Source organism: Hemicordylus capensis, chromosome 12 (genome assembly GCF_027244095.1).
Source record: "Hemicordylus capensis ecotype Gifberg chromosome 12, rHemCap1.1.pri, whole genome shotgun sequence".
In the NCBI taxonomy this organism is placed as follows: Eukaryota; Metazoa; Chordata; class Lepidosauria; order Squamata; family Cordylidae; genus Hemicordylus; species Hemicordylus capensis.
Genome location: NC_069668.1, coordinates 21,853,198 through 21,876,421, shown reverse-complemented (window position 1 = coordinate 21,876,421; position 23,224 = coordinate 21,853,198). Strand labels below are relative to the sequence as shown.

General features: G+C 46.3%; 1 protein-coding gene across 9 annotated transcripts in view; it reads left to right on the top strand.

The window, feature by feature from the left end:
• LOC128336014 (rap1 GTPase-activating protein 2) overlaps nt 1-23,224 on the top strand; it is a 196,884-nt gene that overhangs the window by 154,043 nt on the left and 19,617 nt on the right. For all 9 annotated transcript variants that reach the window (XM_053275077.1, XM_053275072.1, XM_053275079.1 and 6 more), the window contains 12 exons: nt 579-788; nt 3,468-3,571; nt 4,270-4,348; nt 5,380-5,433; nt 7,940-8,023; nt 10,664-10,764; nt 12,064-12,193; nt 13,116-13,271; nt 15,512-15,583; nt 15,939-16,025; nt 16,866-17,000; nt 21,286-21,423. In XM_053275077.1, the coding sequence (XP_053131052.1) occupies nt 579-788; nt 3,468-3,571; nt 4,270-4,348; nt 5,380-5,433; nt 7,940-8,023; nt 10,664-10,764; nt 12,064-12,193; nt 13,116-13,271; nt 15,512-15,583; nt 15,939-16,025; nt 16,866-17,000; nt 21,286-21,423 (1,350 nt within the window). The remainder of the gene's footprint in view (nt 1-578; nt 789-3,467; nt 3,572-4,269; nt 4,349-5,379; nt 5,434-7,939; nt 8,024-10,663; nt 10,765-12,063; nt 12,194-13,115; nt 13,272-15,511; nt 15,584-15,938; nt 16,026-16,865; nt 17,001-21,285; nt 21,424-23,224) is intronic.

Genomic DNA, 23,224 nt, shown 5'->3' with positions numbered 1-23,224 from the left:
CACTAATAGCATATTCCCAGGCTGAAGGAAATGTGATGGGCTATTCTCAGGGATTTGGGTATCCTTCTGGCATCATGATCGTAATTAAAGCATTTGTAATGTTTTTTGTTATTATATGGCTGATTGTGTAGATTTCTGTTGCTATATTACAATCAATGACTGGCTGGCTTTTTTTTTTTTTTTTTGCCAGAGAGCAACTGATCCAACATAACCTCTCTCCTGGGGTCGCTGTGTTTTGTTTTTGACTGTGTACTCCATTAAGACTACACACCTGTTGCTATGCAAACCGCTTTGAGAACTTTTGTTTGGTTGAAAAGTGGTAGATGGAGGAGGAAGAGGAGGAGGAGGAGATGATGATGATGATGATGATGATGATGATGATGATGATGATTGGTTCTAGGGAACACCCACCCACCCCACCCCGAGGTCTGGAATTTGGACCATCCACAGCCCTGCCCTGCTCCAGGGGTACACAAATCCTGACCCTTGGCCAGTTTATCTTTTTTTTTCCCCCAGGACCAAAAAGCATCCATGTTGCCCTAGAGATTCAAACCTACTGCCCATTCCGTTTCTTTCAGTTTTTGGAGAAAGGCAGCCCCTACCCCACAATCATCCTGCCTCAGTTTGGGGGCTACTGGATTGAAGACCCTGAGAACCTTGGCACGCCCACCTCCTCAGACAGCAGCATCTGTGAAGAAGAAGAGGAATACCTGAGCTCCAGTCCCTATGGTTACAAACTGGAATGCAAAGGTGAAGCCAAGGCATACAGGAAGCACTTTTTAGGAAAGGTTAGTGGGGATTTGGTTCAGAGACCTTTGGGTGGTGGGAAAGGAAAGCAAAAATGTCAAACATTAATTTTAAAAGGCATGGGGAGGAGCTCTGAATGTGAACTTGCACCACTCAAATCGGGGCACTTTCCAGATCACACTCTGCAACGGGGTCACGATGAATCTCCGAAGTGTGCTTCCACACTTCCTGTGTTGTGACACTGCAGTCCCTACGCTGACAGCAGGGTGCTGTTCAGGTTTCCGATGCCTTGTTTCGAATTTGATCGCTGCGATATAGAGCTAGGACGTTGTATGTCCGGCATAAGGAAGTTGCTGTTTTTTCAGGACGTTAGTTTTTGCGAGACTGCTCCCCCTGCTGGGCGCTTTGCTATTTACATTTTGAATGCAAATAGCCTGAACGGAAGCATTTTGCCATTGCTGAGCGGCTAATCTGGAAAGCGCCCGGGTGGCCTCAGTTTGAGTCTGGTCAGACACAATTGACCCAACTTGAATGATCTCAGCTTTTCCAAACAGGTCCCTAGAAGTGGCGAAGTGTTTCGGTCCAGCCTTATGTAGGACCATCATCAGTATAAAAGAAAACACAAATCCTTAAGTGGATTCAGTAATATCACAATATCAACAAAGAATCCAAATACTGTATGCTACGGTATGCTAATAATACAACAATATAACTGAAAACTCTCTTGATTACATAAGGAGCCCTTCCTCATGATCAGTGAGAAGGACTTGAGGGCACACAGGAAAGAAGGCTAGAAAAGCTTACCTCACCCACAGCCAATCGGTGTAACTGGGCACACAGACCCTGCACCCAGAGGTCCTGCTGATTCCTATGGCAGCCCAGAGGGTCAGGAGCTGGGACACTTTGTCCTGGCCCCCAGAAATCCCACAATGCACCACATGATTGCATGGTGGATTGGGGAGATCTTCACAGCGACAAGTGGGTGCCCGTCACTGCTACAGTGTCAGCTAAATGCAGCCAGCACTGCACACGATCCAGGAAACAGGCCTCGCTCCCTTTACCTCATTTAAGAGGTGGGCCTCTTTTGTGGGATTGCTGCCGAGGCACCGCCAGCAGCCGTGCGGCTGCTGGCAGTCCTCACGTGCAGCCGAGCCCATGCCTGGTAGCCTTAGCTTTGGCTGCGCATGAGAACAGCCTCAAGGATAATTGGTCAAAATGAATAAAATTAGCTGATCCGGCATGGAGCATCTGCGCCCCAATTCTCCCTGTCTCTCCCCCACTATCTTCATTTCGTCTTCAGCTGCAGTCCATTCTCCCCCCCCCCGCTCCCCTTCAGCTCCAGTCTGTGTTCTCCCCACCTTCAGCCCCAGTCCGTTTCTCCCCCTCCCAATCCACTTTCTTTCACCACCCGCCGGCCAGACCGCCACTTTCCCTCACCGCTTTCCCTCACTGCCCGCACTGCCCACTGACTGGCCTGGCCACCTCTTTCCCTCCCCGCCCACCACTATCCGGCAGATGTTCACGAACTCTCACGAGAGCTGCCACACATGGAATTAGCGACGGGTATGCCTAAGAGAGTTCTATATATATAGAAAGAGAGAGATGTCCATGTATCACAACAAGATTCATAAAATCAGTGAACTCTCATAACAGTGATCACAATATGTCCAACTGAATAAATTCGATCCGATGATTCATTCTCGAGGTATTATCGATGGGTTAGGGTATGATTACAGTGTCACGTTTTGATTGGGAAATGGCCGGTTTTTCAGTCTTGTCATTAGGCAGTCTTGCAAGGAGAGCTGAAGCTATTGATGGTTCAGTCCCCAAAAGAGTACTGAGGACAACTAGAGGAAGTGAAAATTTTCTTGTTAATTGCAGGGTCCGCCCTGGTTGCATATGAATGGGAGAAAGAACCCAGAATTTTGGGGGCAATATGCTAAATCATTGTAAACCGCTTAGAGAGCTCCGGCTATAAAGCGGTATATAAATGTAAGTGCTATTGCTATTGCTATTGCTAGAAGTGTGAGCACTGGAAGAAATTCCATCCTTCTGTAAGATCTTCCCCTCAGGGGATGGAACCGCTCTGGGAAGAGCATCTAAGTTTCAAGTCACCTCCCCAGCATCTCCATGATAGGGCTGAGAGAGACTCCTGCCTGCAACCTTGGAGAAGCTGCTGCCAGTCTGTGTAGACCAGGGATTCTCAACGTTGGGACCCCAGATGTTATTGGACTTCAACTCCCATAATCCCCAACTAAAGGTGACTGGGGCTAGGGATTATGGGAGTTGAAGTCTAATAACATCTGAGGACCCAACGTTGAGAATCCCTGGTGTAGACAATACTGAGCTAGATAGACCAATGGTCTGACTCAGTATATGGCAGCTTCCTATGTTCCACCTTGGAGTCAGGCAAAGCCAGCCCTTTTGAGGGAAAGGCTTCCTTTGCCATTTGTGATGAGTGCTGAGCACTCCAGGATCTGTCGCTTGTAGCATCCTGCAGTACAGATCAAATAGCAGAACTTCTGAGTAATGTGTAAATAAGCATTTTTGGCATCCGAAGGGAAGAAGTATATGCGAGAGCTTCTTAAGATAAAAATTTCAGTGATTCCTTGTGGGTGTTGAAATCTAGCAGGTTTCCACTGCGAGAGTGGAAATATCTGCGGATTCACTTCTCTTGGGTGCCTTCCTTGCACTGCTAACACCTCCCTTTCTATTTTTAGGATCACCTAAACTTCTACTGCACAGCCAGCAGCTTGGGAAACCTGATCCTTTCCATTAAATGTGAGGAAGCCGATGGAATTGAATACCTAAGGATTATTCTCAGGTAGAGTGAGCAAAAGAAAGAGAGACTGCATCCCAAAAAAGAGGAAGCTGCTGCTATTTCATGAATGAGGGAGTCATTTCCACCAAATTCTGGCTCTTCCCACTGGGGCAAATTGCCAGTCACAGAATCCTAGAATGTTAGCATGGGGAGGGACCTTGAAGGTCTTCTAGGCAACCTCAGTGCGGGGAACTCTGAGGCAGGCTACTCCTGGGGGGTCCAATTCTAGAACAGGCAGAAACCCTGTGTCTGTGTCTGTGTAAATTTGCTTCAGGGATCCATCAGTCATAGAATATGCTGGAAGGAAAGAAGGAAGAGAATGATAGCTAAAGCTTAGTAAAGAGATCATTTTGCTCTAGATTTTGAGTTTAGTCTTTTCAAGATTACGTTGGTCCTCCTGCGCGTTAGTTGCTTGATCTTTAGCCAAGTCCAAGGAAACCAGACCTCAAAATCTCAGTCTCTACTGTCAACCAGCGAGAACCTAGTACCTGACGATATCCTCTTCTTTCTCCAACAAACCATACATTTATAATGAAACGGTTAGCGAAGTAATCCTCTCCAAACATCTGGCAAAGCTTCCCTTTGTAAATTCAACAGAAACAATCCCCTTTTCCCCCATTCTCATTTAAATTCAGAGACATTTCTGTGCCATTGTTGCTTATTTACCACCACCCCTTATTTCTCCTTTATGCCTTCCAAAGGTCCAAAGTGAAAACGTTGCATGAAAGAATTCCCTTAGCAGGACTCAGCAAGCTGCCTAGCATCCCGCAGATCGCAAAGGTGAGTACATACCGAGCACTCCTTTGATTTCTCTAATGGAGTTGCTATATTTATATGCTGCCTCTCTGCCAAATAACTTGCGTTTGTTAAGCCGTCACTGAAATCTAAGAGGCATGGCACAAAAAGGATAGAAGGAAGGAAGAGGGAAGACATCATCTGCAAGTATGGACCGATTGGCCAGGGGAAATGAGATCAAAGTGACAGCATAAAAAGATCTGTGCAGAGGCAGTCCTTCCATAAGGCGAGGTGAGACATTCACCTCTGGCAGCATCCTGTGCTCGATCATGATCATGATCAAGAGATCGTGAGGCCATTCACACAATGAAAAACTGTGTTCTACCCAGGTTTGGGAGCTGTGTGTGCTCCCAATTTTCAGTTATGTGGAAGCAAGGTCGGAGGAAAACTACATTGTTTTTCCACACATCTACCCAGGTTTCCCTCTTACCTTGCTTGCACACAAACAGAGAGAGGCAGCGTGGTGTAGTGCTTAGAGTGCTGGACTAGGACCGGGGAGACCCGAGTTCAAATCCTCATTCAGCCATGATTCCAGCTGGTGACTCTGGGCCAGTCAATTCTCTCTCAGCCTGACCTACTTCACAGGGTGGTTGTGAGGAGACACTCAAGTATGTAGTACACTGCTCTGGGCTCCTTGGAGGAAGAGCGGGATATAAATGTAAACAAACAAACAAACAGAAAATTGGGAGCATGCGCAGCTCCCAAACTCAGGTAGAACACAGTTTTTGATGGTGTGAAGGACCTCCATGACACACTGGGAACACCCCAAAATAGCTGATGAGCTTGAAAATAGCTTTAAATAGCTGATGAGCTTTAAGTAAAAACATGCACCTCACTCCAAAAATAGCTAAAATTCTGCCCCGTTTTTGAGCCAGCCTTATTTTATAAACTGCTTGGTCTGAGGTGGAAGAATCCCTCTCTGGTTGCTTTCAGCTTTCTGAAGGGGATGCCATTTGTCTGAAACCTGGCCAGTACTCTGTGTTTACTGTACACTGTTCTTTTTTGTTTCTGGACAGGCTTTCTGTGACGACGTGACCGGGCTGAAATTTAGTCCGGTGCTCTACCCCAAGGTGAGAGAAGGAGAGAGAGTGCTTACCAAACTGCCTGATTTAAAGGCATGCCAAAAGAGTGAATTATGGTCTTTGTGGGTAAATTTTTCCCCATGAATCTATATATAGAATTCTCATAAACATACCCGTCGCTAATCCTGTGCGTGGCAGCTCTCGCGAGAGTTTGCGAGTGAGCTGTTGGAAAAGGCGAATGGCCGGCTGGCTGAGAGAGAGTGGTGCCAGGGAGGCAGACGTGGGAAAGTGGTGGGGGCGGAAAGCGGCAAGGGGAGTGGGGAAGCGGTGTGGGCGGGAAGGGGTGGCCGAAAATGGGGGAAGAGCTGAGGGGGAGGGCCAAGAACAAGTGGTGGGGGGCTGAGGGAACCTAGGGCCTCCAGATCCCAGAGCAGCACCATATCTTAAGGAGAATATCTGACATGTGGATTCTCTTAGGAATGGATGGGATTTCAGCACATTCCATGGCCATTTGGAAGGCAGAAGCTGCCTTCTACTAAGTCAGACTATTGGTCCATCTAGCCCAGCAGCTTCTCCAAGGTTGCAGGCAGGAGTCTCTCCCAGCCCTATCTGGAGAGAACTTTGAACCTTCTGCATGCAAGCAGGCAGGTGCTCTTCCCAGAGCGGCCCCATCCCCGAAGGGGAATCTCTTCCAGTGCTCACACATGTAGTCTCCTATTCCAGTGCACACCCTGCTTAGCAAAGGGGACAATTCATGCTGGCTACCCCGAGACCAGCTCTCTTCCACTGTCCTGAAGATTGCCTCCACGTGGGTCTTTCTGTACTTCTGCACCATGCAAGGGTGTAGAGGTAACTCAGAAGCTCTACCCGATTTCACCCTATTTGCAGGTGCTGAAAATGGGAAGGGGACACAGGTGGGACAAAAAGGCGCAAATGGGGCCAGGGGGTGGGGGGTTCCACCATTTTTATTTCCTTTCCTGCAAGTCCCCTGGTTTTCCTGGGGAAGATGGAAAAACATAGCCGCTGCCAAATGAAATATGTTGCGATCGGTGGTGGGGGGAAATGTCAGCTGGGGGCAATTTGGGAGACGCCTTCACCCCTATATCTTTGGTTACTCACTTTCGCTATTTTAGAAGGCTACGGGGAATGGTGGAGTTCCAATTGGTTGAGGGTGGTCACAGCGAGGGTCCACAGGTGTAATTTCAGGAGCCCCCTGATGATCTTTTCACCTATGGAAATAGATCGCAGTTTGGCTGAGGATGGTGGCACTACAAGAGCAAAAGTCTTTAGAAAAGGTGTTAAGAAGGGCAGCAAGAGAGAGAGGAAGAACTTTCAAGGAGAGAAAGGATGGATACCAAATAAACTGACTGCAGGCAGGCGGGCAGCCAAAGGACTCTTTGGTGCATAATCTGGTCTTGAGGACTCTCCTTCGGTGAGAAGCCGGCCTGTGAATTGTCCCCTTTGCTAAGCAGGGCTTGCCCTGGTTTGCATTTGGATGGGTAACGACGGGTGAGCACTGTCTGCTGTAAGATCTTCCCCTCAGGGGGTGAGGCTGTAGCTCAGAGGTGAGAGCATCTGCTTGGCATGCCGTAGGCCCCAGGTTCACTCCCTGGCAGCATCTCCAGGTAGGGCTGGGAAAGACCCCTGCCTGAAACCTTGGAGAAGCCACTGCCAGTCAGTGTAGACAATACTGAGTTAGATGGACCAAGGGCCTGATCTGGCAGAAGGCGGCTTCCTCTGCTCCTAAATAAAATGAAGAATAGCAATCAGAGGACTCCTTGGGGAGAAATAAACCTGAAATCCTTTCTTTGCTTTCAGTCTCTTTGTGGGTGTGTGAAAGAGCCTGTTGGTGTTTTTTTATGGGGACAAGCAAACTTTTGAGATGCTACAGATTGAACTTCCCTCTTTGGACAGATTTTGTCTCCATTGCCAGCTGGGTAGGAGCCAAAGAGGAGAACGCCCCAGACTGGGGACACCCCCCCCCCACTGTCAATCTTTGACCCTGGAGGGGGAGTCTGATATCTGGTTGCAAACTGGGTGGCTATGGGGATGTGAGGGACAGAGGGGTGGGCGATGCTCCTAGAGGTCTTGTGGGAAAGGGCTGGAGTAAGGAGAGCTGGTCTGGTGGCAGCAAGCATGACTTGTCCCCTTAGCTAAGCAGGGTCTGCCCTGGTTGCCTATGAATGGGAGACTAGAAGTGTGAGCCCTGGAAGAGATTCCCCTCAGGGGATGGAGCCACTCTGGGAAGAGCATCGAGGTTCCCAGTTCCCTCCCTGGCAGCATCTCCAAGACAGGGCTGAGAGGGACTCCTGCCTGCCACCTTGGAGAAGCTGCTGCCAGTCTGGGTAGACAATACTGAGCTAGCTGGACCAATGGCCTGACTCTGTATATGGCAGCTTCCTGTGTTCCTGTGACAGTTCGGAGAAGGAGAGGAGTCCTGGGCAAAGTTTGAGGTTGGGAACTCTCCAGGTCTGAAGGCCTCTCCTCAAAGCAAGGTGAGCCAAGATGCTGTGCAGGGTTGCAAACGTATCTCCTTTGCCTTCTGCTGCTGCAGGCATCTCAGATGGTCGTATCTTATGATGAGCATGAGGTCAACAACACATTCAAGTTTGGTGTGATTTTACAGAAGTCTAAGCAGGTGAGCAACACAAGCTTATTGTATCCAATAGGGGTGAGGCTGCTTGCATTTACGGAGTGCGTTTCAGAATGCTTCTTGGGAAAGTAGCAGGGAGTGGGACTGGGCGAGGGGGCAGTCAGAGCTGTGAAGAGCTGACATGGCCTTTGTTCGAATTAAGCCAGCATAGCATAGTGGTTAGAGTGTTGGACTAGGGCGGGGAAGACCTGGGTTCGAATCCCCATACAACCATGAAACTCACTGGGTGATCTCTCAGCCTAACCTACCTCACAGAGTTGCTGCGATGATAAACATAACCATGTACACTGCTCTGAGCGCCTCAGGAGAAAAGCGGGATATAAATGTTTAAAAAATAATAATTACTGCCTCAAAGCTACAGAAGGGGAACTGTGGAGGGGGAACTGGGCCCAGAACATCCCCGCTCCATGCCAGTTTTAGATTGTGAGCCCTTTGGGGACAGGGATCCATCTTATTTATGTATTATTTCTCTGTGTACACCACCCTGAGCCATTTTTGGAAGGGCGGTATAGAAATCGAATGAATGAATGAATATATCTGTGGCTAAAAGAGTTCACAACTGAAAACATTGAATCAGAGGGCTTAAAGTTTGTTTGTTTGTTTGTTTGTTTGTTTGTTTGTTTGTTTGTTTGTTTGTTTGTTTGTTTAATAAATTTCTATACCACCCAAAATGACAGTTCTCTGGGCGGTTTACAAAACAATAAAAACAGCCAATAAAAGATTAAAACATTTCGTTTTAAGTTAGGTTCTGCTTTCCCCATGCTGTGACCCCATTCGAAACACACACACCCCGGCACGTACAGAAGAACACGACGTTCCGTTTCATTCGACATTTTGCTTCTCTGGCTCCGAATTCAGCCTTTGGAACAAAATGCGACAAATATCTCCACGTGATGTGCCGGGAAACACTGCAGGCCTTCTCAAGATGAAAAGGCGAAGACAAACCATGCTGAAGGCAAATGCTTTGGATTCCTCCCCCCTCCTCACTGGTACACAGGAGCCGCCACAAAGGGCATTTTCATAATGGACTCTGATAATCTGGAAAGGACTAGACAGCAAATGAAGGGAAATCATTAGGCTGCCTAGCAGGATCTCATCTGCCGCGTGATGAGCTCTGCCTGCGTCTGCATCTGACACGCAAAACACAACTCTCTTGTGGGAAGCTGCTGTGGGGAAACCAGCAAAAGCATTGCCTCTTTGTTATTCACGGCATCCCAAGTCAACGGCTTAATTGCCACCTGAACATACTGTGCTGTTAAATATGAAATGGGATCATGTTGCTTTGAGGCAGTCTGGAGCATTTCCAGACAGCAGGCTTTACCGAGAAGAGATCAAGGAATGGATTTGCTAGAAACACAACAACAATCACCCTGTGAAGTAAGTTAGGCTGCGAGATAAGTGACTGACCCAATCGCCCAGGGAGTTTCATGGCTGAGTGGGGATTTGAACCTGGGTCTCACCAGTCCTAGTCCAACACTGAGAGGCTTTTCTGCAAGTTCAAATTTGCCCCCCCAAAAAACCGACACAAAAAGTTGATTTTGTTTACCCCAGACAGAAATCAGGCTAAGCTCTACACGATTCGTAAAACCCGAATCGTGTGTGACGTGCTCCTCGAGAGCTCGCAGGGACTTCAGGGTAAATCTGGCCGAGATGTGAATGCACACCCTCCATTCCGGAGGAGAAGTAAGCTAAAAGTCCCATCTGGACTGAAATGCTCCTAGAGATTGATTAATGGGTTTAGCGACCAACTGTACGTACAATTCCACCAGCACAAATCATATGTATAATTGGTGCTAGGCACCTCACATGCACCTCGTGTCAGATTGGCTCAGAAGAAAAACCTAAAAAAAATCCTTGCATCTCTTTTCTCCTGTGTTTCTGATCCGTATGTGCACGTTGAAAGCACTGCAAAAAATACCTTGATTGAGATATCTGAATGAGAGTATGAAATGATAAGGAAATGTTGAAAGCACTGCAAAAAATACCTTGATTGAGATATCTGAATGAGAGTATGAAATGATAAGGAAACCGATCCAGGTTAGATGTTGGGAGGAACTTCCTGACTATAAGAGGTGTTTGACATTGAAACAGTCTGCCTAGAGTGTTTCTCCTTCCCTAGAGGTTTTCAAGCAGAGGCCAGGTCGTCATCTGTCTGGGATGCTGTCACACGCTCCTTGGCTGAGCAGGGAAGACCACCACGGTCCCATGAGGATATCAAGATTATTTTTGTGAGGTGTGCTCCCTGTTCATCAGCAAAGAATCTACATATATCAGCACCAAGATGGCCTTTTTTGCCACTTTATTTTTTGCCTGAGCACTTAGGTAACTGGTGGTGATGTTTCCTTCCCAGTACCACCACAGAAAAGGTGATGTTTTGAAGGAAATCAATCCCGCAGCAAACTGCCGATGCCAAACAAAGTGGGCAAAATTCAGAAATAAAAAGGAAGCTTGGAGTCATCAATTCATTTTGGCAAATGAGAGCAGGTCATTCAGGTTTCCAAGTTCTAAGGAGATTTGTGTAAAAGGCAGACTTATACTTCAGAAGCAGACTCCCAAATCTGGCCTTTTTATAGTATAAAGAAGCAAAAAGAGTTTTTCGCCCCGTTGACTTGTTTGGCTTTGCAGACTCAGGAAGAAGAATTGTTTAGCAACAACGAAGAGAGTCCTGCATTCCAGAACTTCTTGGATTTGTTGGGAAATACTGTAACACTCCAGGATTTCAAGGGGTAGGTATAAGAAACTGCTGCATGTACAGAGTGCTTTCCAAATTACCCACTATAGCAGTGTCTGCCAAGTGTCCTTCCATACTGCCTGTGTTTCGACATTGCAGTGCCTGCACTGTCAACATGGTGCCATTCACATTTCCATTGCCTTATTTTGGTTTTATTGCTGTGTGACAGTCCTATAATGTTGCAGGTGTGTTGCAAAAAAATAGCTGTATCTTCCCGTTGTAGGGGTGTCATCCAAGCTAGAAAAGACTGCTCCCCCTGCTGGTTGCTTTGCACAACAAACAGCTTCAATCCTTTGTTTACATTTTGAATGCGGTCTCCCTCACTTTACTGAACTTCTTCCTAAGGAACCTCTTCAGTCCCCAAAACATTTCCCTCCTCCCAAAAACTCTCTCTCAGCTACCCACTCAGACGAGGGAGCAGCTGAGTGACTGAGAGAAGCAGATTGGCGAGAAACTGCTCCTCAAGATTCACCACTGTCTGCACCCCTGTTGTTATTCATAGAGGTCATCCACACAATCAAAAACTGTGTTCTACCTCAGTTTGGGAGCTGTGTGTGCTCTCAGTTTTTGTTTGTGTGGAAGCAAGGTTAGGGGGGAACCTGGGTAGAAGTGATTGTGTGGAAGCAAGGGAGGAGGAAAAGCTATCCAGGTTCTCCTCCTACCTATCTTCCACACCATCACTTCTACCCAGGTTTTCCTCCTACCGTGGTAGTAACCTTCCACACAACCGAAAATTGGGAGCACACACAGCTCCCAAACCCGAGTAGAACACAGTTTTTGATTCTGTGAGTGACCTCATAGTAGCATATTAACATTGACTACCTGGACAGTTGTGTTTTTATCTGAATGCTGGCTGATTGAGAGTCAGTGTAGTGTAGTGGTTAGAGTGCTGGACTAGGACCGGGGAGACCCGAGTTCAAATCCCTATTCAGCCATGAGACTGGCTGGGTGACTCTGGGCCAGTCACTTCTCTCTCAGCCTAACCTACTTCACAGGGTTGTTGTGAGGAGGAACTTAAGTATATGGTACACCTCTCTGGGCTCCTTGGAGGAAGAGCAGGATATAAAATGTTAAATAAATAAATAAATATTTAGAGCCCTTCCCATTTTTTGGAGATCAAAATTTGCCAGATCCAAATGAAAACTCTGGGAGAGCCAGTCGTAGATGTCTTGAGTCTCATCTATAATCGAATTCATCATCATCATCATCATCATCATCATCATCATCATATTTTGGGGGCCTCAATACCGCAGATGACATCCAACCATTTTTGTTCTTTCTTTGTGTGGTGTAGCTTCCGAGGCGGTCTGGATGTCAGTCACAGCCAGACAGGCACGGCGTCCGTGTACACGGTGTTCAGGGACAGAGAGATTATGTTTCACGTTTCCACGAAACTTCCTTTCACCGAGGGAGACACACAGCAGGTAACCGCGAGCCGACCTTGATTTCTTGGTATGGCATCAAACGAGGCCGAGAAGAACAGACTATGGCAGAACAGATTATGGTTTTGCATTTGTTAAATGGGCATCAGGTGTTGATGGTGGAAGAGAAGGCCAGAATGGCTTCCTTTGGAGAATCTCCATGGAATTATCTCCTAGGGATTTCGCATCCAGCCACGCTTCCATCAATATGTGTGTGTCTTGCTTCCCAAGTTCTCATGTGAATTTCACCCCCAGTTTTGAAATTTCAGATGACCCAGTGGTGTTTCCAAAGTGGAACCTATTCGTCAGGCCTTTCTATGGCTCTGTTGTTGTTTTCACGTTGAAATCTTGGCGCACCCTCAGCTCGTCACAGCATACGATTCCTTCCACTTATTTGCATCTCCCCCCCCCCCACCGACAGCAGGTTACTGAAGTATACTTGTGGGGAAGGAAACAGAGTCTCCATTCTGTTTGGGTTTAAAACTCCATGTCCTCAAAGCAGGCTTTTTCCTGTGTGTCACCTCTGGCCATTTAGAGACATTGCCATCCCAAAATATAGGAATTAAGATTCGTGGATGTAAATGGAATAGTTACCATTTGTTCTTTCTGCTCCTGTAACCCAGAAGAATGGCCAAAGCCAGCCCTCTAAATCCACAAACAACCTAATTCTATTGGCAAAGGATTCCCTATCTACAAAGAGACAACCAGAGCCTTGACAAAGAGACAACCAGTCAGATTTCTATTCTGATGTTTACCTTTAAGTAATACAGGGAAACAGATTAAACCAGTCAGTCAAAATTTGGTCAGACTGGAATTTTCCTAGCCAGAGACTATGGAAGACTATGAAGTCTGTGGAGCTATTAAGGTGTTTTCAACATCCACATGTCAGAATGACGTTTCCTGTTTCCTCCTCTTGTCTTTTCAGCTTCAGAGAAAGAGACACATTGGCAACGACATTGTGGCAATTATATTTCAAGAAGAAAACACGCCTTTTGTTCCAGATATGATCGCCTCCAATTTCCTACATGCTTACATTGTCGTCCAGGTGGAAAACCCTGAAATGGACAATGCATCCTATAAAGTAAGAGAGATGGGGTGTCGGCGGGAGGGGTTGCTTGTGTGCACATCTGCTTTCGCTCTGATAAACAACAGCTTGGAGACCTGCAGAAGATGGGACTGTTAAGAGTTCCTGCTGAGCTTTTCGAAAATGGTTATTTATTCTCCAAGAGGCAGCTGGTGTCCTCTGTGCGGTTGTCACGGCAAAGAGAGGCGCTATTAGCCTATCTGAGAGTTGGCAGCAAATTTCATTAGGTACCCAACCTTATAGCTGTCCTTGAAGCAAAAGTGGAGCCAGCCTAACCAAGGACTGCACAGCTGATGGGCCTTCCACACCCTTGTGACTGCAACTTCACTCATAATTTATATTTGCTGTGAACGTTGCGGGGGGGGGGGGGTGATGGCTCAGAGTGGAGCCCCAAAAGCATCAAATCCAAGAATAAAGCCCTGTACAGTGGTTGAGGTCATTCACACAATCAAAATCAACCCAGGTTTGGGAGCTCTGTGTGTGTGTCCCAAATTTTGGATGTGTGGAAACAAGGTAGGAAGGAAACCTGGGTAGAAGTGATTGTGTGGAAGCAAGGGCAGAGGAAAACCTGGGTAGCTTTTCCTCCTCCTTTGCTTCCACACCATCACTCCTACCCTGGTTTCCCTCTTCGCTTGCTTCCACACAACCCATATCACACACAGCTCCCAAACCCAGATAGAACACAGTCTTTGATTGTGTGAATGACCTCGTTATCTCCCTGCATTCATTGTATGTAGGGAAAGGGAGACTGTTCAGCCACACCCCAGGGCTTTCAAATGTTTGATGCTTGCCTATCAAATCAAAATCAAATCTTTATTATTACGGCCACTTGAGCTGGGGCTGATGGGAGTTGTAGTTCAGCAACATCTGGAGGCTCCCAGGTGGGGAACCATTGCTTTAAACAATATTGAACACAAGCAAAAAAGAGAGAGAGAGAGAATCCACAGCACATAACAGCATATTATTGTGCTGTTAAAAGAGCTCTAATTCCTAATTTAAGTAAATCTTACATATTATCATATTTACAAGTTCTGCAAGTTACTACACAAAACTTTGCAGCTTTACGTTAAATACCCGAGTATTGATCAGAAAGGAGGGGCGTAATATAAAATCATTAGGTCTGGTTGGATATAGTATATGTTCACATCTTGGAGATGCTGCCAGGGAGTGAACTTGGAACCTCGATGCTCTTCCCAGAGTGGCTCCATCCCCTTAAAAGGAATATCTTCCAGTGCTCACACTTTTAGTCTCCCATTCAAATGCAACCAGGGTAGACCCTGCTTAGCTAAGGGGACAAGCTATGCTTGCTACCACCAGACCAGCTCTCCTCGTAATAAAGCTATTCATTCATTCAAACCACCCAGAGATTTTATGTAGGACAGTATATAAATTAGATAGATAGATAGATAGATAGATAGATAGATAGATAGATAGATAGATAGATAGATAGATAGACCTACCACACACACATCCTCTTGGAGTTAAAAGTATTTTTATTAAGACCTGTTGTTAGGCACTTCAAAGATTCATGGCCCAGGCTGATAGTCCCTGTTTAGAAAGTTAAACTCCATCATTAAGAAAAATTACGTATGTTTTTTGACGTCTCTAATACAGCACCAATGAAGGTGGAAGGAGCCGAGAGCTTGATGAGGCTAGGGGCGTTCTTTCTCCTGTGCTGTGTGCAGATGCCTCCTTGGCTGCAGTTCTTTTTCATCATTGCTGGAGAGATTTGGGGCTCTGAGCAATTCACTGCCTCGTGCCTGAGGTCTTTCTACCACTTTCTCCTTTATGACCCTCAAGCATCCCGGTCCGTCTGCAGTTGCCAGCAGCTACTCAGGGATGGGCCTTCTCCATCGCTGCTCCCAAGGCTCTGGAATACGCTCCCTGCTGAAATAAGAGCCTCCCCGTCCTTTTAAAAGGGCTGTTAAGATGCATTTCTAAAAGATCCAGGCTTTTAAATAGACTTCATTGTTTTTGAAATGTTTTAATGTTTTGGTTTTGGTTTTAATCTGTGTTGTTTAAGTACAAACTGCCCCGAGAAGATGTGAGTTTGGGGTGGTATATAGACAGGCAAAACAAATAAATTATGGTAGCATCCCAAAAGCAGAATCTAAAAACAACAGCTCTCCCATGCTGATTTGTCTCCAGCGTCTGATCATCAAAGGTTTACTAGGGAGTACATAGACATATATGCATTTATGATCCACAGGGTATAAGTATCCTTCTGTTTCTTACAGGTAGCTGTCACTGCAAGAGAAGATGTGCCGTCGTTTGGTCCTTCGCTCCCAAATCCACCCATATTTCAGAAAGTAAGATATGTGGAGGACTGAACAGTTTGGCTGATTTGCGGGGGGTTCTCATCTAGACTTGGAAAGCATATTCATCAGTGCATTTGTTAGAATGGATAAAATAATTCTCCAGTATATTCTCTTCAATTCTTTTGATTGAAGAATTGCACCAGAGGAGAAATTGCTCTGGTGCCAAGAATTGTGATGCCCAAGAATCTTCATTTCCATTGGTGTTTTTAACAGACAGTTTGTAGCCCTCCAGACCAAGTAGTTCTGGAGGTGCTTTGGAAATGTCTGGGCCAAATCTCAGGTACCAGAGACAATGGTCCCCAGCCAAAGATCCATTCCATTCATTTCGAACCCTTCTCTTTTGCAGAACTCGGACTTCCGAGAGTTTCTCCTCACCAAACTGATCAATGCAGAAAATGCCTGCTGCAAATCAGACAAGTTTGCAAAGCTGGAGGTAAGGTGGTTTTTTCCCCTGGGGCAGATCAGAAGGAGAAAGTCTCACCTGAAGTACTTTTTCCCCCCAATAAATTTTTTTAAACCCATTTGTTTAGATTTTGTTTGTGAAAAACCAGGCCTACCTTTAACCATTTGTGTAGGGGTGTGCAAGCTGGAAGTTAGCCTGGTTCGGTTCGAATCTGGACCGGGTTCGAGCCACCCTGGCTGGCTCAGGATTGGACCCGATTGAGCCTGGCCATTTCTGGTCTGGCCCACGAGCTGGCTGAGCCGGCTTGCGGCATGGAGGTATACTTGTAAAGGGGAATCTGGCTAGGATCATGTGCATAGACCCGAACAGGGCTACAGCTGGCCCAGACTATCAGTTGGGAGGTTGGTGGAGCGGTTGGAGGACTCCAATTATTCGCCATCACAGCAGCCACCACTTCTGGCAGGGCTTCATTTGAAAGGTTAAAAAAAAAATTTCCCACCACCACCGCTTTAAAGTTCTAAAAGGAAATACTTTTTAAGCTAGGAGATCCCCTGTACTAGCCAAATTCACCTTTACAAGTATACCTCCTTCCAGCCGGCCCGCAAGCCAGTTCTGCGAACCGGAGGGGTGGTCCGGTTCAACCTCAGACCACCTGAACCAGGCCAGTACCTGAGCCAGAGCACCTGCCATATCCTTTCCCTTTTTTAAAAGCAGGGGGTGGGGGCAGAGGACATCTTGCTGCCTCTCTGACACCCAAACAATCTTCCGCCTGAGGCAGCTGAGGCAATCGTGACTCACAGATGGCGCAAAGATGGCCCTGCCTGCCTGTGTGCGGATATTCCAGTTGGTTGTCTTTTATATTGATTCCAGGACCGGACTCGAGCGGCCCTCTTGGATAACCTCCTCGATGAACTTCATGCCCACACACAACTGATGCTGGGCCTGGGGTCTGAAGAAGACAAGCTGGAGAATGGAGGTCACGGAGGATTCTTGGAATCATTTAAGGTAAAGGGGAAACTTTGTTGATTCTCACGGGTCAGACCCCCAAAGAACCAAAGGATCCTATAAGAACCATAACTGAAAGGATCACATTGTCTTCTTTGAGAACTTTGGATCAAATCTGTGGGCCTTGGAGGGCAAAAGAGAATCTTACCTCTTTGGCATTTGGGGAGTTGGGGGAGAAAGTTGTTAGTGGCAACTTCCTGGCTGTTGCTGCCCACTCCCCGAATCCCCTGGAATGATGCATCATTATGGGGTGGGGGAGTTAAAGCCTGAGTTGGAGCCAATTTTGCCCCCCTCCTAGAAAACTCTCCTCACCAGAAAACCTTGCAAAATTGGCAGGGTGCATTTCACTCTGTGAAATCACAACACTGTCAACAGCCAGTTTTCTTTGGTGGCCTCTTAACATGTTGACGCAAACTTTTGCCTTGCCTCCTACCTGTATGAAATGGGGTTGTCTTGCTCTTTTGGCATTTCAGGAGATCCCGGGGCTCGTGAGGAAAACAACTGTCAGAATAATTTTGCAGCAGCCTTTTTACCTTTGGACAGCACTGCTGGTCTCCTTGATAGCTTATTTACTTCTCAGCATGTTCCCTGTGTAAATACATGATGGGAGGGCAAGAAATGGGGAAAGAAGAGTTTTGTTTCAGTAGGCAGCAAGAAATCACAGATGTTCATTTTCACCTTATTACCACTTCGGCAGACAGGAAAAATCAGGTTAGATAAAGACAACTCAAATAAGCCCAAATGGGTGACTTTAAAAGGGGCTAACTCGATTCTACTGCATTAATAGTAGATTTATTAATTAGGAGATCATCAATTAGTATTAATTTCTAATAGATTGGTATTTATTAATTAGGAGGTCATAGATTATTCAGATCATCCTGGAGAGAATCTATCTATGTGGTCGCTAAGAGTCGACACCGACTTAATGGCACTTAATCAATCAATCAATCAATCAGATTAGTATTCATTTATTAATACTAATGTATTGGTTTTGATTTATAAAGTAGATGTCTGCATTAAGTAAATTATTAATTTCAGATTATTAATTTATGTTCTCCCCATATTCTTCTCACATTTGAAAGGTTCAAAGTAGGTGGCCTTCTCCCAGAAGCATTTGGAATTCTCCATTGTTCTGAGTTTATTAGCAAATGTTGTACAGAGCAGTGCACATACCATGGGTGCCAGGTTCCTTTTGACACTGAAAAACAGGGGCACTGACCATGCTCCCCCCCCCTCCGCATTTTCTGGGCCAGCTAAAGGGAAATACGTGATGGCCATCTCATCCTCCCAAGGTTTTTCTCCAAGCATCCAGCTTTCAAAGCAAAGCGAGCGCTTCATGGGATAGAGAGAGCAAGGGCACTGCTGTGCATTTTCCCCAGCCAGCCGGAGGATGCTGTGGGCAGGAGCGTGGCCAATGCATCCTGCCTTCACGGTGGGATGGGGTGCTGTGGGGTGCGGTAGCAGGGCGGGGGAGGAATGCAGTAGAGGGAACGCAAGGTAACGCAGAGGAGAAACACCACCAGCATACAATGGGCCATGGAGCAGGATGGAGAAGGGCACCTTCTCCATCCTCACCTTGAGGGAGTGGTGCAGCTTGGTGTCTCCCCCCCCCCCCCGCCACAGCCTAGGGACTCTTATCCTGCCTTGATCCACTGTCCCTACACACTTGGTGCAGAAATGATACAGCACCGCACAAACCGATGCATCACCTGCTGCAAAAAAGATACCACGCTGCAATCATACGGTCGCATCAAAATTCTTTTGACGTGGGGTGCAAGAGCGCAGGTGCAAAAAAGGTGCAGATGAGCTGTGGCAAGCTGCATCCACTCTGAAGTGGGAACTCCTAATTTTAGAAATCCTTTGTTACAGAGAATTTCTTAAACTATGGTCCAGGTGGAATAAGAGAGTGAATCAAAAGAAGCATTGGACCCAGAAAGAAATGCGGGTTGGAGTGGGGGCTCCATTATCTCTGGCTCATAGAGCTAGAGTGACATCTGACTGTCACTAGATCCTGGCCTGAATTTGAATGTATAGAGAGGATTCAGACACGCGTGCAGATGCACCTGCTAACTTTCTGCATCCCAGCTCAAACGGTGGGAACCTCTGTATGTGCACAATCCTAATAAACCACCAGCTGTGGGTTCTTGTTTTGCCTTGAATTATTTAGCGCTTGTGTGCTTGGACCATTACCTTCCTTCAGAGGAGGGTGGCTGATGCATCTCTGCGGGAGTCTCTGCTCTGTGCTTCCAAACAGCAGAGAATTTATGATGGTGATGAGAACTGGTAGCTCCAAAAGGGGGAGTCGGTTGCAAAAGTGGGGGCTGAAAGGCTAACTGACCTTATGCTACCGACAGCCAACCTCCACCCCGCACACCCACTAGCCGAATCCTTCCTTTGAACAATGCAGTAGTGGCAACATCACTAGGAGGGTGGATTATGTGGAGGAAATGGTCAACAGCACCCTCAGAAAGCCATTAAAATAGCTCTGGCATTTTTGCTACCTGAGACCAGAGATATGAATTAGATGGTATATACCCCCTGCTAACTTGGCAAGGAGGCACCTTTTACCGTGGTGATTCTCTTTATTTAGCAGGGGGAGAGTAACTGGCCCTCTCCGTCCCCAGCACAGCACCCCTCCAGTGACTGTTGCTGGTGTGTCTTATGTTTCTTTTTAGAATGTGAGCCCTTTGGGGACAGGGAGCCATCTTATTTGTTATCTCTCTTTGTAAACCGCCCTGAGCCATTTTTGGAAGGGCGGTATACTAATCGAATTATTAATAATAATTAATTAATTAATTATATACCTCCAGCAGGATATTTTGTATGTGATGATTTACCAATGTACACATAAGCTGCTATAAAGCCCTAAACAGCTTGGGCCCTGGGTATTTAAGAGAGCGTCGTCTTTGCTATGAACCACAACACCCATTGAGATCATCTGGAGAGGTCTGTCTGCAGTTGCCACTGGCTCGTCTGGTGGCTACTCAGGGACAGGCCTTCCCCAGTGCTGCCCTAAGGCTTCGGAACACACTCCCTGCCGAAATAAGAGCCTCCCCATCTCTGACAACTTTTTAAAGGGCAGTCAAGGCACATTTGTTCCCCCAAGCTTTTAATTAGATAGTGTTTTAATTGTGTTTTAATTGTGTTAACTTTTAAATTTTTAATTGTTGAAATGTGTCAAACTTTTTATTGGTTGTTTTTATTGTTTTGTAAACCGCCCAGAGAAAGTGTGTTTTGGGCAGTATAAAAACATGTTAATTAAATAAATAAATAAGAGAAGAGCTGGTCTTCCCTGGCTTTGTGGCACTTGAGCCAGTTTCAAATAGCCTTAACTCTGGTCTGAAACAGGCAGGTTTTTTGACCATCGCATTCCCATTGTGAAAAGGGAATTCATGTGTGTGTTTCTATGGCCCTGTGCTTGTGCTGGAAGCACTTTTGTGTGTCCTTATGTTGTACACTTGTGTGCACATATTTCCATGTGCTTGGAAATATGTTGCATATAATATTCATGTGTTTGTGTTTCTGTGTGTTGGTGTTTTTACATTTATATACATTTTTTACAGTAAAAAAATTAAAAAAGTGTTTCTGTGTGAGTACATGTGTTTTCCTTGTGTGCACATGCACACAAGAAACTTCTGTACCTCTGTATTGCATCTGTGTTTATGCATTTGTATGTTGTGTCTGTGTGTTTGTGCATTGTGTTTGTGTTTCTGTGTTGACCTCTCTTTGTGTACTTGTGTGTTTTTTGTGTTGCATCTGTGCTTGTGTATGTTTCCTCAGTTGTTGTTGTTGTTGTTGATAATAATAATTACATTTTTACTGCCCCATCCAAAGGTTCAAGGCAGTGCACAACAAAACAAAAACTAACAATCAGCTTTAAACAACAAAAACAAATTTTAAAACGATATACTAACAACATTCCAAAATTTGTATGTTTCTCTAAATAAACAAAGAAAATTATTTTTCTAAATTGAAAAACAAATAATACATAGGAAAATAAATCATAATATGTCCCCAAACTCACCGTCCAAAAAGAAATACAAAGCAGACACCAGGATCTGTCTGGAGGACTCCTGTGCAAAGTTGAATGGATACGTTGATAAGTTGACTGGCGCTGAATAGATCCAGTCGAAGATGAGAATCACCAGGAATCTCCTCAGCTCGCTGGTCGGTTGGGGATAAAAATGGAACCACCCAATTACCAGATGACTCCAGGTCTGCCTTTTTGTCCATTCGTTCCAACCCTGGAGCTAACCTTCCACCTCTGCTCCTCTCCATTTGGCAGAGAGCCATTCGGGTTCGCAGTCATTCCATGGAAACCATGGTTGGCAGCCAGAAGAAGCATCCGACTGGAGGGATCTCTGGAAGTCTGAGCGGGGGAATTGCGCACAACAGTGTGGAAGTCACCAAGACCACCTTCTCTGTAAGTAGAGAAACCTATAGTACTTCTCGGAAGTCCAGGACAACCAACTATTCAGTCTTTCGTTTGCATTTGTAGCCTGTTCAGGGAGCCCCAAGCAGCAGACACCAATGTGGGAAAGTCACTACCACACTGGATTTATCCTCACAGAAAGCCCCATGATGTGGTTGAGAGAAACAAGTGTCGTCCAATGGGTTTCATGGTTGGAAGGGATTTGAACTGGGGTCTCTTCATCCATCTAGCATGGATCATCTTCTGGTCACATGCAACTAAGTGGACTGGGGGAGAGTTGGTCTTGTGGTAGCAAGCCTTTGCTAAGCAGGGTCCACCCTGGTTTGCATTTAAATGGGAGACTACATGTTAGCACTGGATGATGATGATGATTTATTTATTATTTATTCGATTTCTATACCTCCCTTCCAAAAATGGCTCAGGGCAGTTTACACAGAGAAATAATACATAACTAAGATGGATCCCTGTCCCTGAAGGGCTCACAATCTAAAAATGAACATAAGATAGACACTAGCAACCGTCGCCAGTGTAGTCGCCCCACCTGCCTGCTTGCGTGCAGAAGGTTCCAAGTTCCCCCACTGGCAGCATCTCCAGATAGGGCTGAAACTGAGAGACTCCTTCTCCAAGGTTACAACCGTGGAGAAGCCACTGCCAGTCTGTGAAGACAATCCTGAGCGAGATAGACCAAGGGTCTGACTCAGTATATGGCAGCTTCCTATGTTCCGATGAGGGGAGCCACTTTGAATGGAACTCGCAGCATTGGGGGAGCAGGCCCTCCTCTCTCTATTGCCAGTTTTCTTTTGTGTCGGTTCACACACAGCTCACCTCCGTGTTTTCCTTGTGGCCAGTGACTTCCTAGAGGAGACGGGATGCCACACCTCCCTTTCCCCCAAGGGTTTAGTAATTAAAGCACCCTCTGTGATCTGGCTCTGTTGAAGTCCACACATACACACACACACACACAAAGTCCGCAGCAAGCATCAGCCCCAGCAAGCGTCATCATCGCCTCTGCATTTGCAGCCCCATCCCAGCTTGGATGGCATGCAAGGAAATGCTCCTTTCCTGCACAAGACTGCAAATCCTCCTCCCAGATCTCCCCCCTCCGAAAACTTCCAAAGAGCACAAATCGTGAAAACGGAGTTTTCAGCTCTTTGCCTCTGGGAGGTCGAAGGCAGGGCAACTTTGGTTCTGCATTCACCACATTTACATGATAAAACTTGCTCATATCATGGAAATGTAAGGACTGAGGTCAGTGCCTTTCAGCAGATTTTCAAGGAAACTTTGCTGCAAAACAGCATTTTAAAAACTCAGATATAAACCGGGATGGTGTGAAAATCCCATTTTTCCCCAGAAGGAAAAGCCCAATTAGTGTGCGGGGTGCTTCCAAAGGCATTGAACTGACTTCGGCAGGAATCCAACTGTAGTAAGAACACACACCCTCCCTTCTGGAGGAGATTTGGGGTAAAGCCCTTGTGTGGGAAAGTTCCTGGGATCTATTTGCACCTGGCTTCATGCTGCGGGGTAAATGTTGAGAAAAGCTACTTTGAATTACACTCGCGGCATTGAGGGAAGCAGCCCCTCCCCTCTGCTTTTGGGTTTTGTTTTGAAACAAGTTCACATGGCATGCTCCGTGTTTTCCTTCTAGCCAATGGAGGGTGGGGAGAGATTACTAAAGACCTACATCTGCATTTGTAAGGAGAGCATCCATCTTAATCATGCTAACGATTCAACAGTGCCTCTCCCTATTCGCTCCAAGCCTTTCTTCGCTTTCAGAAAAAGTAGCTTAAAACCA